This window comes from Lactuca saligna, chromosome 5 (genome assembly GCF_052625555.1).
Source record: "Lactuca saligna cultivar CGN05327 chromosome 5, ASM5262555v1, whole genome shotgun sequence".
Classification (NCBI taxonomy): Eukaryota; Viridiplantae; Streptophyta; class Magnoliopsida; order Asterales; family Asteraceae; genus Lactuca; species Lactuca saligna.
In genome coordinates, this window is record NC_136421.1 from 311,994,306 (window position 1) to 312,012,181 (window position 17,876).

The window sequence follows — 17,876 nt, forward strand, 5'->3', positions numbered from 1 at the left end:
AGTACATATCATGCATTGCATTTACAATTAGATACACAATTTAAGAATGGCAATCTGTGGTCCCAAAATATAAAAAAGACTATTAAAATATTCTGATTACAAAATGACATGGTATCAACATATTCTTTATCTTTACAATGTTGTTACCTGAATTATGATTCTGAAACAAGTGGATTGTCAATTCAAGATTTCATGGAAATTTACCCTTCCAAAAACTGCTATTTGTACTAAATAATAACAAGAAAATTTATGTGAGAATAAATCAAGACAGACACGTGATTCTAATGAAACAGTGAAGAAAAGTGAAGTATATACCATGTTCATAAACAAACCCATCAAAACTGGAGCAACCAGGACCACCATTGAGCCAAAGAACTACTGGATCCTTAGAAGGATCTCTTTCTGAAAGCACATAATAATAATACAACTTTTTGCCACGAATTACATCTAATGTCACATACCTGTAAACCCATCAAACATTATGTTAGAAATTTATATTCAAAATTCATAAAGAGTTTGAATTTATATTTTTAAACTAGATTTTTTTGAAAATTATGCTTAAAACACATTATTTAAAAATAAGATAATATGTTTGTTGCTCACATTTCTATTATATTGTTTATTGCTATTTGCTAATATGTTTTTTTTCTTGTTTTAGATGTCAACAACGAATGACTATATTGAAGTAGAAGATGAGACGATTGAAGTTGACAACCTAACCAATGATCAAGTTCCACAAGAAAAAGAGAAAAAAACTAAAGAATTCAACCCAAGATCGAAAGTTTGGAAAGAATTTGAAAGGTATAAGGGCGAAAATGGTGTTATAAAATGCAAATGTATGCATTGTGGTGGCGGGAATTACAAGTGTGAATCGGGTGTTTATGGGACCAAAAATCTAGGATATCATTTAACTAAATGTAAATCTTACTTTGATAAAGTTAATGGTGGACAAAAACAACTAGTTTTCCAACATGGTGAAGAAAACAAATTGTCAGCTTGAAAATTTGATCAAAATGAGAGTCGGAAAGCTCTAGCTCACATGTTGGTAGTTGATGAACTTCCTTTTAGCTTTGTAGAAGGTGCGGGCTTTAGGTATTACAATAGTGTTAACCAACCATTGTTTAAAGTTCCATGTAGAAGTACAAGCACAACGGATGTCTACCAATTGTTTGTAGACGAAAAAAGAAAAAATTCGTAACTCTATTAAAAAAAATGTTGGTAGAATATGTTTGACCACCGATACGTGGACTTCTAAACAACAATCATGTTATATGTGTCTCACCGCCCACTTTATTGATAACGAATGGAAATTGAAAAAAAAAACTGTTGTGTTTTTCATCTCAAGAGAGTCACCGTGGGTTTGATATTGGAAAAACGGTTGAGAAATGTTTAATGGAGTGGGAAATAGAAAACGTTTTCACAATTTCCGTTGCCAAATGCAAGTGCGAATGATGTGGCAATTGACTTCTTGAAAAAAAGTTTTCAAAACTCCAACAAGTGTCTTCTAAATGGGAAATGGATGCACATTCGATGTGTTGGCCACATTTTAAATTTAGTGGTGCAAGATGGCATAAAAAAAGTTGATAAGGCGGTTGAGATAGTTCGATGGGCGGTTAAATGGATTAGGCAATCGCCTTCTAGAATTCATAAGTTTACCGAGTTTGCTAAGGTTGCTAATCCCGGTATAACAAAACATTTGAAGAGAGATGTGCCAACAAGATGGAACTCCACTTACCATATGTTGGAAATTGCCCAAGCTTACGAAAAAACTTTCGATAGATATGATCTTGAGGAATTTGATTTTCGGTACGAAATTGAAAAGGCGGGTTTGTCTATACCTTCATCAAGCGATTGGGAAAGGGTTAGGAATGTATGTCATTTTTTAAAACCTTTTAATGATGTTACTTTGAGGATTTCGGGGACACTTTATGTAACATCAAACACATGCATTGAAGATATATATTCCATTCGTACGCTCTTGGATGATGCTATTTCCGATTCTAGTGTTTGTGATATTGCATTGGCCATGAAATTGAAGTTTCATAAGTATTTTGGCGACATAGAAAAAATGAATTTATTGCTCTACTTTGCTTTGATTCTTGATTCGAGGAACAAAGTAAAGTATTTGGTTATACTACTTGAGGATCGTTATGGAGAAATTGGGGTGGAGGCCAAAAAGAAATACATCATGGATTTTATGTATGAATTATATAATGATTATATAAGAATTCATTCTCCAAGTTCTACTTCAAGTACTGCCGAGTCTACCACTTCATCATCGAAACTAGGGAAACGCCAAAACCCGGATTTTATGGCACCTAATCCCCCATTGAGAAATAAACTAAGAGAAAAGATGAAGACGAACATAGTTGAATCAATTGGGGAGTTAAAAAAGTATTTGCAAGAAAGTGATGAAAACGACTCAGAAATGTTTAGTATTCTAGATTGGTGGAAAGTAAATAGTCCCAGATTCCCGATTCTATCATTGATGGCAAGAGATGTGTTTGCCATTCCCGTCTCAACCGTAGCTTCGGAATCCGTTTTTAACACTAGTAGGAGGGTGTTGGATCCGTGTAGGAGTTCTTTGACTCCTAAGATTGTTGAAAGTTTAATTTGTACACAAGATTGGATTCGGGGTAGCATAAGTGACACAATTGATTATGAAAAAGATTGGGAAGAAAATTAACAAATTGGCAAAGGTAATTGTTTATCGTTCATTATTTTAATTATTGTAAATTTAATATATTTTCCTTTTAATAATAACGTTATTTGACTTTTTTATATAGAATTGAGCAAGATGAAGTAGTGAATGTGCAAGAAGAACGAGTAGGTGCAAGAAGACGAGTATATTTATGAATGTCTTTTGAAACTTGAATGTTATTATTTTCGTAATATGTAATGGATTTCTATGTTTTCTAGATTTACAACCTGAGTTTTTTTGGTAAATGAAAAATATATGCATATACATTGATATCAAGTAATTTAAATGATTGACTTTGATTGTTATTATTTCTTTTAAGTATTTGTTTTTTAACATCTTATTAGATTTGATTAAATCGTTAAACGAATACTTGATATCTCAAATATTATTGAGTAAAAAATCTCAATGTTTAAAATTTGAGCACAATATACTTATTTCATTAAATTTATTTTTAGGTCCCATTAGTTATTATTAAAAAAAAAAAAAAAAAAGGGTAATACCCGAATCACCCTTACCCGACCCAATACCCGAATTACCCGAATTTAGTTTGGGTAGGGTAACGGGTAAACTTTTTAACATGAATTACCCGAATTACCCGAAACCCGAAAAATTTACCCGATTGACACCGCTAGGTAAGAACTGTGCGAATGGAGTCGAAATGGAATACTTGATGAAAGCTCAAGAATCTCATTTGTGAAACTTGATTGTGGTAATTGAGCAAAAACAAGCCTAAAGACTAGCTTTTCATCAAAAATCTTTGATTATGAAAATCAAAAGCTTCGTGATGTTGCCAAGGAACGTTATGAACTCTTCGTCGAACAGGTGAATAAAACGAAGGAGTCTCATGATCTCAAAGTTGATGGACTCAAATCCTTGTTGTCGAAAGATGTAAATAAGATGGAGGAAAACTATAATTTGTTTCATGGCAAATTGGATGTCATTGCTGGTGTCATAACTCGATTGGTTGATTTCAACACCGAGTACACGAAACAGTTTGATGCTAAGCTAGAGAAGGATGCACATATGTTTGAAAAGATGGAGGAATTCATGTATGGAATTAAGGAATCTTAGTCAATGGTTGATCTTTTGATTAAATTAACCATCTCTCAAGAATCTCTCTCACAATCGGTTTTGAACAGCGATTCAAACATTAAAACTGAGCCCGGTCCAATACTTAATTTGGTATTTCATTTACCAACCAATGTTCCACGTGTTGTGAAAATATCGTAAGGGGGAGAAAGAGGAGTTGGAGGAGTTATATCTTCAAAATATTCTGATAATAAGAAAGGATTAGTTGTCGGGAAAGAAATTTCGACTCAAATTCTGACCTTAATTCCCATGGAGCCTATAATGGAATCTTCAACGACAACAACCTCTACAAGAGCATATGTGTCAAAAGCTCCATCAAAACTTATTTCAATTAAGGAAGGAGAAGGAGGTTCAAGTAGTGATCTTATCAAAACAACTTCATCAATTGAGCCAAAAGATAGAGGCAAGGTCATTCTTATTAAACAGTCATATCAGGAAAAGAATAAACAGCAAGCAACAAAACTGGAACGACACAGGAAAATCAATAGCATTCTTCATCAAAGGGAAAATGATCCACCTAGTTTGAACAAAGGTGACCCAAACAAGAACTGGTGTTATGAAACGACTGAAATCACAATGTTGGGGAAGAGTGACAAATTTCTTAAAATGCCGAAGAAGAGCTTTGAAACTAAAAATTATGAAGTTAATCAATTTGATTTTCCAACCACTCACAAGCTCTTAACATCTCCACAATTTAAATTGTCTGATGATTTCAAAAACAAAGACGAATACAAAAGTCTGAAAATTCATTTTCATACAATATTGGGGAAAAACAAAGATTATGTATGGTCGTTAGTAAAGATTGTGAAGCTGATGAAAATCGAAAGGGATGTCTTGTTCCACGGTTCGCTTTAGAACTTCTTCGTTATTAGAGCAAATAATGTGGAGTTCAAATTCTCAATTGCTAATTTCCCGTTGATGAATCTGTGTGGCCTTATTTCGTTCACAAAGATTTTGGCCATATCAAGGCTTTTCTGGAAAGCTACTACGAATATCTGGCCATTCCAGATAATTATCTTGCCTTGGCTATAAAGAAGAATGCGAAAGTGCCTCAAACTCTTGCAAAAGCTAAGTTGAACTTTAATGAATCTGAAGACGATGAAATTATCCATCAACCTTTTGGTGTGGTTTTTTAGGGAAAAAAATAAGAAAGGGAATTTAATGATGTTTTTTGTAACACTTGGATAATTGGTATGTTCATTGTTTTCCCTTTTATGTTTTACTTGTTGCACTTACGGTCCTTGGAGTGGTCCACGGGGAATACCACATGGTATGGTTAGCATACTAATATGGAGTTGATCGAGGATGTGAGGCCTCATATGTTGGGCGTACGAGGGTTATGCTTAGCATACTTGGATTTTAAGAAAACCTAATTCTAGGGTGTTGTACCATATATAAAGACATTAAGTCCCTAGGGTTGGCCTCTTTACCATCCCCATCTCTTTTAAACCCTAAAATCAACCTTAAGCCTCCGTTGTTATATTTTTGAGCACTTGAGAAGTATTTGGTGTTGTTTTGCTCACTTCAAAGGGGTTAAAGAGAAGTGAATTTGCATTGCTTGGTGTGAAGTTTATAGATCCAAAATCACCACTCTTCGTGCAAGACTTTAGAGGTATCAAGGTCATAAATTGGATTTTATATGCTTAGTTCTGTTTATGTATTGGGTTTTTATACTTTTGGTCCCCTTTTGGGTTGATTGATGAGTTAAGATGTTTAAAGGGCTTATTCTTTTAGATCTGAGCATGCTATGAGGTTCTTAGGCATAAACATGCAAGCTTTATGGGGTTTATGGTTTCATGCATGTATTCAGACACCTATTAAGTCCTTTTGAGCATCAAGAGCTTCATTTAGCCATGCATGAACGTAAAGTTAGCAACTTCACGCAGTTAACCAGTTTAAGGAAGTCAGATCTACGTTTTAAAGCAATGTCTTAATGAATTAAGGGATAAAAGTGGAAGATAGCTGAATAGGGAAGCACGCTGGGCTTACTAGCTTGTACATGCCACGTACAAGCCCTAAAGCACGTACGCTTAGTGCAAAACTGAGTACGCCCTACGTACTCAGCGGGATTGAACTACGGTGTTTGGGATTCGGTTTGGGCCATCTTTTGGTCTTAGTTTTTTGGTTCCTATTGGGCCATCAGGTTTTGGGCTGATAATTATTTTGAGAGGGCCACACTGAGATTTAGGCGCAATTTGGAAAATTGAGCGATGATTTGGGCCTTCGGTGGCTAATTAGGTTTTGGGCCTTTTGGATTGTAAGTTTGGGCCTTAGTCTTGGACCAAAATAGGTAAGGGTTAAAATGTTATTTTTACCCTAACTATGGACTAATAGTTATGGATTGGAATCCAAGTTATTAAATGGATGTTATTTGGTATTCAGAGCTCGAGGATTTATCGGACTAGCAACTAGAGATCTTTCAGTGTGATTCAGCAGTTCGAGGTGAGTTTCCTCACTGTGTTTTGCAGGTCGGAGGCACCAATGCCCCCCCCCCCCCCCAATAATTATGCTATGTTAGTATGCTAGTTGTCTGCATGACTCTTGCATGTGTTATGTACTTTTATGCTTATCGAGTGGGGCCCGATGCCGGACGGGGTCCGATGACCATCTTGTATGCTATGTATCTTTGTGATTATTATATGTGTATGTGTTTGTTTGATATATGTTATATGTATGATGGGTGGGGCCCGATCTGTATACCAAGTGGGGACCGATTTCGGGCGGGACCTGGTGATCATTGGGGCCTATTATGTGTTTATTAAGTATAGTATGTGGTATTTTGCTGAACTCACTAAGCTTTGTGATTATGGTTTTTAGTTTATGTTTAAGGTAATTCCAGTTCCAAAGGGAAGGGCTCTAGATGATTGCAGAGTACACACCACCTCATTCCGTATTTTGTGATTACTCTTATTTGATATGATGTTTGCTACACTTCTTTTACCTAGATTGTATTGATAATGTTTTTGAAATACATATTTTATTAAATAAAAAATTAAAATTTTGGGTCTTATTGGGATCTGATAAGATGTATCTTGACTTAAACAAAAGGTACTGGTAGCCGGACTTAAAGACATAAATCGCCACCTACATGAGCAAATGCGTGACCTGCACTAAGGTTAAAGAAGAATACCAAAAACCATCGCATTTACTACAATAACCCGAAATACCATAGTGGAAATGGGAGCAAGTCACCATGGATTACATTTCAAAACTACCTAAGATGCCTAGTGGTTACGACGCGAGTTGGGTTCGATCGTCTAACTAAGTCTGCCCATTTTATACCAATCAAGGAGATGGACAAAATGGAAATTTTAACCAGGACTTATGTCAGGAAGATAGCCTGACAACACGGTGTACTGACATATATCATCTCAGAAAGAGACATCCAATTTATTTCCCGGTTCTTGCAAACAATACAACGGCCATTGGGAACCCAACTCGATATGAGTACAGTTTATCACCCGCAGATAGATGATCAAGGAAAAATGATCATACAAACCATGGATATTCTTAGATCATGTGTGACAGACTTTGGATGTGCTTGGGATACTTACCAACCATTTGTTGAGTTATCCTATAACAATAGTTATCACACGAGTATTAAGGTTACACACTTTGAAGCACTTTATGGCAGAAAGTGCTATTCACAGATATGTTGGACAGAAGTCGGTGATACTCGACTAGAAACAAAACACGCGGGGAACTCTTTGCTAATCAGACCATAAATTATTCACGAAACCACCAAGAAGATCATAACAATTAAGAATGACTCGCGATCATCAAAAGAAATATACCAACTTTCGTTGAAAACCGTTTGAGTTTCAAGTTGGAGATAAAGTGACGCTAAGAGTATTTCCATGGAAAGAAGTTATAAGATTTTGAAAGAGGGGGAAACTCAACCTGAGATACATAGTACCATTTAATACCCTTGCTAAAATAGGCTTGGTATCCTACCAACTCACTTTTCCCCAAGAGCTCAGTATGACACACAATCTTTTCCATGTGTCAAACCTTAAGAAACGTCTCTCTGAAGACATGCTAGTTGTACCTCTCGATGAAATCCATATTGATGCAAATCTCAAATTCGTTGAGGAACCAATCGAGATCATGGATTGTTAATTCAAAAGGCTTAAACAGATCCACATTCCTATAGTCAAGGTACGATGGAACTCTAAGTGAAGGACCAGAGTACACATGGGAATGCAAAGATCAAATGAGAAACAAGTATCCCCGCCTATTTGAAAACACACCGACTACCTGTTAAATTTCGAGACAAAATTTCTTTTAGCGGGGGAGGATGTGATAACCAAAAAATACACCATCGATTATCGTTAGTATTTAACAATAGAACATGAAAATGTAATAAGGAAAACCTTGTAACCATCCCATATATTTTAGTATATTCAACTTTTTCGTCCTTATTTATGCCAACAATTAGGCTAAAAAGGAGTGCGTAAAAAGTCACGTCACTTTGAGAGCATGTTAGCATATTTAGACTCTTTAAGCCACCGTGATTCCAAAAATATAAGTTTCGCAAGAATCCAACTCAGTATGGGTGAGATATGACTTTTGTAAGTAAACACGTATGAATACAACAAGAACAACAACACGATCGACCAAGGGAGGCCCCCACAACAAGAGTTAGACGTGACACGATTCGTCAACATGTTGAAATATTTTTAGCTAGCTCCCAGCCTATAATTGTTAATCTTAAGTGAAAAGGAGAGATATGTATTAATCTATACGATATTAGCACTCCCACCCAAGGCTTTTTGCTACAACCTGAATGCAAGTCGAAGCAGACATAACTTTCTAAACACATTTGTAACGTTCGATGAAGCGTCGTGGTTTTCGGGATCAGCAGTCATAACTTGATTATAAGAAATCATCGTAACTTTTTAAAACTAAAACTAATATCTTAGACTACTACTAGGAACCAACCTAATAAAGTAGTGATAGTACACACAAACTTAAGGAAACGAGTTAAGGATAAACAAGATAACTAAAATACCCTCACAACGTTTAAAAACAATAAAACCTGTGGACTCACCAACATTATGTTAACCGCTCAAAACCACATGTATTCTTAGGAGAATGAACGTGACTGAAGGAGGAGATAACCCCAGTGATGCAACGAGGAGAATATGAGACTTAATTTTGTAGTTTGCTTTTGTGACCTACATGTACCTCAAATAGTTGTGTAATACATCTTATTTAATGAATAAATAACCATGTTGTTTTATATATATCAGTGTATTACTCAATGTATGTCTTTGGCACGAAATCCAACATCCTAACGTCGCACAGCCTGAAATCGAACATCCTAACGTCACACAAACTGTTTAATTATATATATGTTACACTTACAAAAATAGGTGTAGCTTAACTTATAGAGTTTCCTAGAAAAAGTCCATAAAATTCGCAGGAAGACCTCCAACCCGAAAGCTTCTATTTGTCTGGCTCTCTAATGCCCATGGCTTCTGTAACATCCGGATTTCCAAGTATCATATTTTTAATCGTTTAATTTGAGTTATGAGGAGGGACACAACGAGTTGACGCTTAGACTTGCCGAGTAGGATCGCGATTGCTGACTGGATTAATGAATGGACTCGACGAGTCAATGGGTGGACTCGACGAGTCCGCGCTGATTAGGAACCCTAAATTTTCGGGCCTGTGCCCTATTTAAGGGACCTTATAGCCCTTATTTGTGACTACCAGTCCCGAGAGAGAAATCCTTGAGAGCTTGAGCAAGTTGTGAGAGAGATAGATCTATTTTAATCATTTTTGGTGTGGTTTTGCAAAGAAGAAGTTGTTTCTAGCAAGAGGTTGCCAAGGGAGTTGCTGATTCGGGATTTCCAAGCTCAGATCTTCACTGTTGAGGTAGCAAATCGAACTTTCCTTCTGTTTTGGTTAAGATCTATGAATCTAGGGTTTTCTATACCCTTTTTATGGCTTGCATTGATGTGTTTATGGTCCCTTTATGTGTTAGAATCCGGATCAGGATCCATAGAGGTCCAAAGAGCCTTATCCATCTTGCTTTATGAAGTGATATAGAAGGAATGAACTTAGGTTTCCATTTTAGAGGCTATTTCTTCAAAAGGAACCATATATGTGTTGCATGAGTGTAAAGGTTTCACCTTTACGTGATTAGTGGGTATGGAAAGGTCATATCTATAGGTTAGAGAAGCAGATCTAACATCAGAAGGTTGATTTGGTGATTGTCGTGGAAGAAAATTGTCGAGTCTATAAGGGGACTCGACGAGTTGAGTTGGCTTGCCCCGCGTCTCGTCTCCGGATGTAGCCGTTGAGTGGAAGGTTCACTCGATGAGTCGAGTGAGATTTAGAAAGATCCAGAGTACATGCTTGGACTCGACGAGTCTGGTCAAAGTTGACCGTTTACTTTCATTGACTTTTAGGGTTGGATCAACACTTGGACTTTTGGACCATTAGAAGGGTAAAATGGTCTTTTAGCCTTCTAAGAGAACATTGGAACAAACTATTCTAGCCTGGAGAGCTGTTATTGATTTGAGATGATTGCTTATATGTTTAGGCGGGGCTAGGTCATTGTTACGAGGTTCAGGGATACTGAACACGTGAGTTACTAGACAGCATACGAGGTGAGTCTTCTCACTATACTTTACCGAGAATGGTAACTATGTGTGAGCGGAAGGTCTTATATGTTATGCAAAGTATGTGATATGTGTTTCTATGTGATATGTATGTGCTATGTTATGTTATGAGTACCATGAAATGGACCGGAAGGTCAACAGAGTATGGACCGGAAGGTCAAGATGATGAGGATCGGAAGGTCATACGGGTAGGGCCGGAAGGTCTACCAGAGTTAGGATGGAAGTCCCCTGGGACACATGGATCGGAAGATCCCATAGAGTTATGGCCATGAGTGACGTATGTGTGGTATGTGGTATTTTGGGGAACTCACTAAGCATTTATGCTTACAGTGTTATGTGTTATGTGTTTCAGGTACTAGCGATGATCGTAGGAAGGCGCCGGCATGATCCGTACACACTGGCAGGAGATTTGTTTTATGATTTTGGAATATGTTTTTATCGTGATAACATTGGTTAAACTTGAGAATTTGAGAATATTGAATGATTTTTATGTTATATGAAAAATGAAAAATGGTTTTTAAAATTCACGTTGTTACAGATTCGCTAAATATTCCCAAATACTATAGAAATTTTGGACTTCTAGTTTCAAGAAACCCAATGAAGACTGAAATTGTTATGAGGAATGGATGTGCTATGAGTTGCTATTTATAGGTAAAATGCGTTGCGCCTAGTCAAGGAGCGTGTCGCGCCTTGGCTTGGTCAGAAAGGCTTCCACCAAAAACATGACATGTGGCGCTTAATGTATGGTGCCACGTCGCTTGGTCAATCATAATATCTAGATTTTCAAAAATCATATATCTCTCATACGAGTTCCATTTTTGATATTCTTTAAGTCCACGTGTACGTACTCATGAAAACTATATCTTTTATTTAGACTCTATCAGCTAATTCTCACTCCATTTTAATATTTGCGGTTTATGAAGATTACACTACAAAAAGACGGTGTAAAAATCATAAATCTTTCATACGAACTCTGTTATCGACTTTCTTTATATAGATGAATTCCTATTCACGAGATATTAAACTATAGTTTACATTGTTTTGGCTAACAATCAACCGATTTAAAATTCAATTTATGTGTCCACACTACTGCGCCGAAACTTTAAAAAAATCATAATTTCATCATACGAAGTCAGATTTGGATGTTCTCTATATGCACATTCTCGCATTTCTGATTAGTATGAATTTGCTTTAGACTACATAGGCTAATAAGCAACCTATCTCCGATTCACTATTTACAACGCTCTTTGCCGTATAGGGTTGAACGCAAAACTTCGACGAATCATTTCTTCATATGAATTTAGATTACATTTCAAATTTTGCTAATATCTAAATGGGAATTTTGTTTGGATACATTCAAATTTATGCTTTTAACTTTGACATAAACCTATTGAACCCTTTCGGCTAACTCCATTGGTCCACATAAATAGAAGTGGATGAAAAGGAAACTCATTTAACGCTCATTTTAAAGACGTTTCCTTATACCATCTTAGAATACTTAGAATAGATGAAGTGCAGTATTGATCCTACTATCCATGTATTTAAAACATGTGATGACACATGTAATTTAGTTATACTATATATAGGCCTGGATTTTGGGTTGGGTTCGAGTTGGCGGGTTGGCGGGTTGGCGGGTTGGCGGGTTGAAATTCAGAAACTCAACCCAACCCATATAATATATGGGTTGGTGGGTTGTCGGGTCACGGGTTGATGGGTTGGAAACATCAACCCAACCCAACCCATATAACTCGTATAAATATATGGGTTGGCGGGTTCACATATCAATGGGTCGAACCCAACACGTATAACCCATTTAATAAGCAACACATTTTAAGATGAAATTGAAAAATCCAAATAAAATGAAGTCTAAAAGTCATAAACATTAAACATAAATTCATAAACATCCAAAATACACATTAAACATAAAGTCATAAACATCCAAATAAAACTCTAAAAATCAAAACATTCATGAAAAGTGCAATTGTTCAAACATACTGTAGAGTGTAGATTGTTACTTACCGTAAAAAGAAAGGAAGGTGGGTCGAAAACGTCAAAGCTGACAAGAGTGAGTACGAACAACGATGAGCGAATGAGGAGCGGGTGACGATTGGCCGGATGAGTGATTAAATCGTGAGTTCGTGATGTTGCTTCCATCGAAGATCGGTCCTTAACTCCTTAATCTTTATCCTTCGTTCGATCGTTCGTGAATGTGGAGACTAGAGCAGGTGAGGAACAATTTTTTTTTATTAAGGCACGCAAATACCTAATGGCTGGCTGCACAAGGACTCAACAGTCAACACTCAAGGAGTCAAGATCAAAGATGGATGATGGGATCATGAGACACAAGCCCAACAGTAGCCCACAACACAATGCCACATTGCCCAAACATATGGTTGATGATATACGAAATTACGAACGAATACCAAATTAAAATTTAAGGATATGATAAATAGAAACTAATAGTATAATATGATGTTAGATTGTTAAAAAATAAAATAAATAGATAATTAAATATATTAGGCAGGTTGGCGGGTTGACCCGCGAACCCAAACAGGTAACCCAACCCAACCCATTAAATAAACGGGTTAGCGGGTTGATGGGTTGACGGGTTGGCGGGTCATAAATCTCAACCCTAACCCGCTTATTTTCGTGTCGGGTTACGGGTTGGGTCAAGAGTTGCCACCCCTAACTATATATATAAACTATTATTAAGTATGAGGTGTTTTTAAACAATTAAATTTTTTCTAAATTATTTAATCATATTAATTCTAATTAACCACAATGACAATATTAAATCTGTAACAGCCCGGAATCTCAAGTATTGTTGAAATTATATTTATGGGATGTTTTAAGGGGGGACTCGGCGAGTTGGAGCCAGACTCGCCGAGTAGGATCGCAGACCTGGTCGCGGGTTCGCGACTGGACTCGACGAGTCCAGATAGGGACTCGGCGAGTCTGCGCTGTTTAGCGAAAACCCTAGCTGTTCAAGTTTGGGACGTATAAAGAGGACTTATTGGCCGTCATTGTTCGTTTTAGCCTTCTGAGAGGAACCCTAAACCGATTGTGTGCATCTGGAGCAAGGCTAAAGGCCATTGGTGGTTTTGAAAGAGTTGTTGTGCAAGGAAGAGAAAGGCTTGGCTAAAGGAACAGCAAGGGAATCACGTTCTGAGGTTTGGGGACACAGAGAGTGCATTATTCAGGTATGAATTCGGGTATACTCTGCTATGGTGATGTATTTAGAGGATTAGGGTTTATGGAACCCCCTTTTTGTGGATAGATTGAATATTACCCTAGTCCCCCAAATGATTGTAACACCGTGTTGGGACCTTTGGAGGTCCAGAATACCCCCATGTCTGTGCATTTCAGGAATTGGTGAAGGTTTTGGATTGAAATCCTTATGCCTTAGGTCAACATGTGAATTATAAGTCTTGGGGTGTAGCATGAGCACCGAAATGAGGACCATACATAATGGATCAGTCTAGGAAGGCCAGACCTATGAATGGTCGGAGCAGTTCTGACCTTAGGGAGCAGTTTGAGCGGCTGCATGGCATGGACTCGCCGAGTCAGATGAGCAGACTCGGCGAGTAGCTTGAAGAATAACCGGGACTCGTCGAGTTGTTCCTCAGACTCGGCGAGTGGAGTCGGGGTGGCCCCGCGATTCTTCCAGGAGTAACTCGTCGGGTCAAGGAGGATACTCGATGAGTAGAAGGGAAACCTTAGAGGATTGGAGGATGACTAGACTCGCCGAGTCGCCAGAGTACTCGCCGAGTCCGGTCGAGTTGACCGTGGACCGTTGACCAGAGTTGACCCATGTGTGATTTCTTAGGGTCAGTTAACGTGGAAGATAAAAGTATTAATAAGATATATATGATGTTATAGGGAGCTTGTAGCTCGACGGATCAAGTACGAGGGATTTCAGGAGTTGCTAACTTTCAGTATCCGCGAGGTGAGTCTTCTCACTATACTGTACCCGGAAGGGTTTGACTGTGTGAGCGGAAGGTCGGATATGATATGTGATAAACGTGCTATATGTGGTAAGATAATTACTATGCGTGCTATGTATGTTTATATGGGCCGGAAGGCAATATGTATGGGCCGGAAGGCAATATTCTACGTGACCGGAAGGTCGGATATGATATGTGATATATGTGCTATATGTGGTAAGTTAATTGTTATATGTGTTGTGTATGTTTTATGGGCCGGAAGGCAATGTGTTATGGGCCGGAAGGCAATATGTTATGGGCCGGAAGGCGAATATGTTACGGGCCGGAAGGCGATTATGTTAAGGGTCGGAAGGCGGGTTGTGTTGTGGACCGGAAGGTCAGGGCCTGGAAAGGCGTATATGCGTAAGTTGTATATTGGGGAACTCACTAAGCTTCGTGCTTACAGTGTTTTGTGTTATGTTGTTTTCAGGTTCTTTCAGTAACACGGGATGGCACCGGCTCGATTGTACACACCAGAGAAAGAGTCAAATTTTGGAGGATCCTGGTTTTCTATTCAAGTGAAAATGAAACTATGCTTTGTAATTCAATTATGAACGAGATTTTTAACAAGTGTTTTAATATTAAAATGATTATTTTAAATGAAAATTTTGCCTTGAAATTTACGGTGTTACAAATTGGTATCAGAGCCTTGGTTTGAGGGATTCGGATGCGCCTTCGAGTAAATCTGGACTCAAACTGAGGAAGTAAGAAAAAGTTTTCAAATAAATAGTTTTCTAAAAGCGAATAAGAGTTCAAAGAGAAAGCAAGACAGAGCAGTGTGTACAATCAGCCAGAGCCAAACGGTGATTCCCAAAATACCCTTACTTTTGTATTATGAAATATCTATGATGCACTTTATGAGATATTATTGCATGCTAGAGACAGGCTAGGTATTTCATATCTTAGGACTAGAGTGGCCTGATTTGTGATGCCTTAGCCTAGGGTTTGTTGTTATATGTGCGTTATGCTTTTGAGTATGTGATGAGTGAGAGTATCCAGTTAGAACGCACGAGGGGTAGAGTTACAGAGTTCAGGGGTATTTCCGAGGATGAGCCGAGAAGGTGGAGTTATCAAAAATAAGGAGTCCTATGTATTCTTCGATGCTCGAATGCTGCTTGCTTTGTGCTTTGTGGAACTCTCGATGATGGGAGTCAGCTACTAAGTGGGTATGACGATATTCAGGAGGTAGATGGCTGACATCATTAGGAGCTCTTCAGCAGCTGATAGCAAAGAAGTGGGAGGACGACGGAAGAGACTAGGGAGTAAACCTAGCCAGATGAGTGCACTGGTAAAGTAGAGGATTTCGCTGGAGAGCGGGCACGTGCGATGGGATTGGTGAAAGAGCAGGTCGAACAGCTACTTAGGAGCTCTGGGATGGTCTGTGTGGAAAGTATGGGTAGATGTGGCAGGTAGTATGGGCCCGTACTACTGAAAGCAGAGGACCCATACTTGTTACAGGGAGCATTCTGAAGGTCCTAAGGAACGGATTGAGGAGTGATGTTATGGTTCGAGCACCATACATCGGAGCAGATTGAGAAGTGATGCTATGGTTCGAGTACCATATATCGGAGCAGATTGAGGAGTGATGTTATGGTTCGAGTACCATACATCGGAACAGATTGAGGAGTGATGTTATGGTTCGAGTACCATACATCGGAGCAGATTGAGAAGTGATGCTATGGTTCGAGTACCATACATCGGAGCAGATTGAGGAGTGATACTATGGTTCGGGTACCATACATCGGAGCAGATTGAGGAGTGATACTATGGTTCGGGTACCATACACCGGAGCAGATTGAGAAGGGATATCATGGGATGAGTACCATGGTTCGTAGTGAATGATGCTGGTGATTATTTTATTATCCGGTCATGATCGATGAGGTAGAGATCGGATGTTATGGGTTTTAGGCCTGCAGACCATGATTGAGTATGAAGAGACGTCCCTCGAGAGGAAAGGCGAGTCCCTATCAGAGTATTTTGGTAAGGAGTTAAAGGAAGGAGAAAATTTCGGTCTGAGTTGAGCAATCAGTCGATAGAGGAGAGGTCATCTTCTAGGTGGGTGGTGCTATTTTTGTTCGTGTGCAAGACACAGGAGGCCTGATGTTTCAGTTTTGGGTTTGGGGGTACACCCTACGGGTCGTATCGGTGATGATTTTCCCCAGAGTAGCAGGTGGTAGGTGTGCCGCGAGGCAGTGACTTATCGGGAGCAGACAGTCAGTTGGGACTGAGGTAGTCGAGGACCACACCACACCTAATTGAGAATAGTAGGTTGTGTTATAGTGGTAGTGGTGGGGAGTTCAGTTGAGTTTTGCAGTGCAGGGAGTTTTCGTCTATGTTGGGAGTGGGTCCCTGTCCTTGGGAAAATTCCGGTGTTGGAACATTGGTTGATGAGTTGAGGTGAGAGGAACGATGATTTTGCGGTGCAGCCTATGAAACAGGGATGTTATTGAGCAGTTGAGATGCTTAGTGTTGGATTGGTATGAGATTTGGAACGATTAGAGGCAGTCGTGATGAGAGGTTCTTGAGGAGTTCATCAGAGGTTCAGAGTATAGGGGGTTGATTGAGTTCCTTAAAAGGGAATTATCGGGCGTGGTGTAGCACTTTCTGGGGACAGGTGCGATTTCGCTGGTGGAAAAATAGTCGTGGGTTGGTTGTGTGCTAATTGGTAATGGTTCGAACCCTAAGTGGGGGAGAACCGGGTGCAGTATGTAAGAAAGCAAAGATTTGTCAAGAGTAGTTATAAGTGGAGTATAGAGATATGCTGTAAGAAATCATGAGACCAGAGATGTCGGTGATCGAGGAAAGGGGTTAGAGTGAGTTAATACGGGAAGTACTTGAGGAGGAGGACGAATGTATCCATGACAGGTGATTGGTGTTGTTGCAAGTAGATAGAGAATGATTGGGTGGCCAACTCCCGGGGTCGGTATGCGTATCCTTGGTTGGATCTTGAGCGTCGGGAAAAAGAGTTTCGGAGAATTATCAGCATATTTCGTAGCGTCAGCGTTTTCTCGTATTCCAATCGAGAAATTATATGCACCGAAGTTGTAATGGGGGGAAAATGTAGATCTAATTATCGGGTTCAGAGGAGATGTATTATTGTGTCTATATGATGCTTGGGGCAGGAGATCAGTGGTTGTGGCAGGATCTTGTGATGTTTTGTTGGGGTATTCTGAGATATCCGGGTATGATATCTTTATTTCGGAGTTACTTGTGAATCCTGAATTGAATCGACGTGTGGCATATCAAGTATCTGTGAATCTAGTGGGAGCCCTTCGAGTATGGGCATCCAGGGAGATTATTCGAGAGAGTGGATTTTCGCAAAGATGGGCATTTGTTATGTTGATTGTCTCCAGAGTCTGTGATGGATATTCGAACAGTAGTACTCCCCACTCAGAGGGTGTTGTGATGCTGCGTGGAGTTGCAGTACTCACTAGATGGCAAGAGAATTTCGATGTTGGAATGTTTTCGAGCAGT

The 17,876-nt window shown here is 38.8% G+C and overlaps 1 protein-coding gene across 1 annotated transcript; it reads left to right on the forward strand.

The window, feature by feature from the left end:
* Nucleotides 1-1,519: 1,519 nt before the first annotated feature.
* Nucleotides 1,520-2,686, forward strand: LOC145047061 (zinc finger BED domain-containing protein RICESLEEPER 2-like). Its single transcript, XM_078995307.1, has one exon. The coding sequence runs from the start codon at nucleotides 1,520-1,522 to the stop codon at nucleotides 2,684-2,686; it is 1,167 nt and encodes a 388-aa protein (XP_078851433.1).
* The last annotated feature ends 15,190 nt before the right edge of the window (nucleotides 2,687-17,876 follow it).

Excerpts from the sequence above, each read along its gene's own strand:
- LOC145047061 (XM_078995307.1), top strand. The coding sequence starts at position 1,520 with ATGCACATTCGATGTGTTGGCCACATTTTAAATTTAGTGGTGCAAGAT.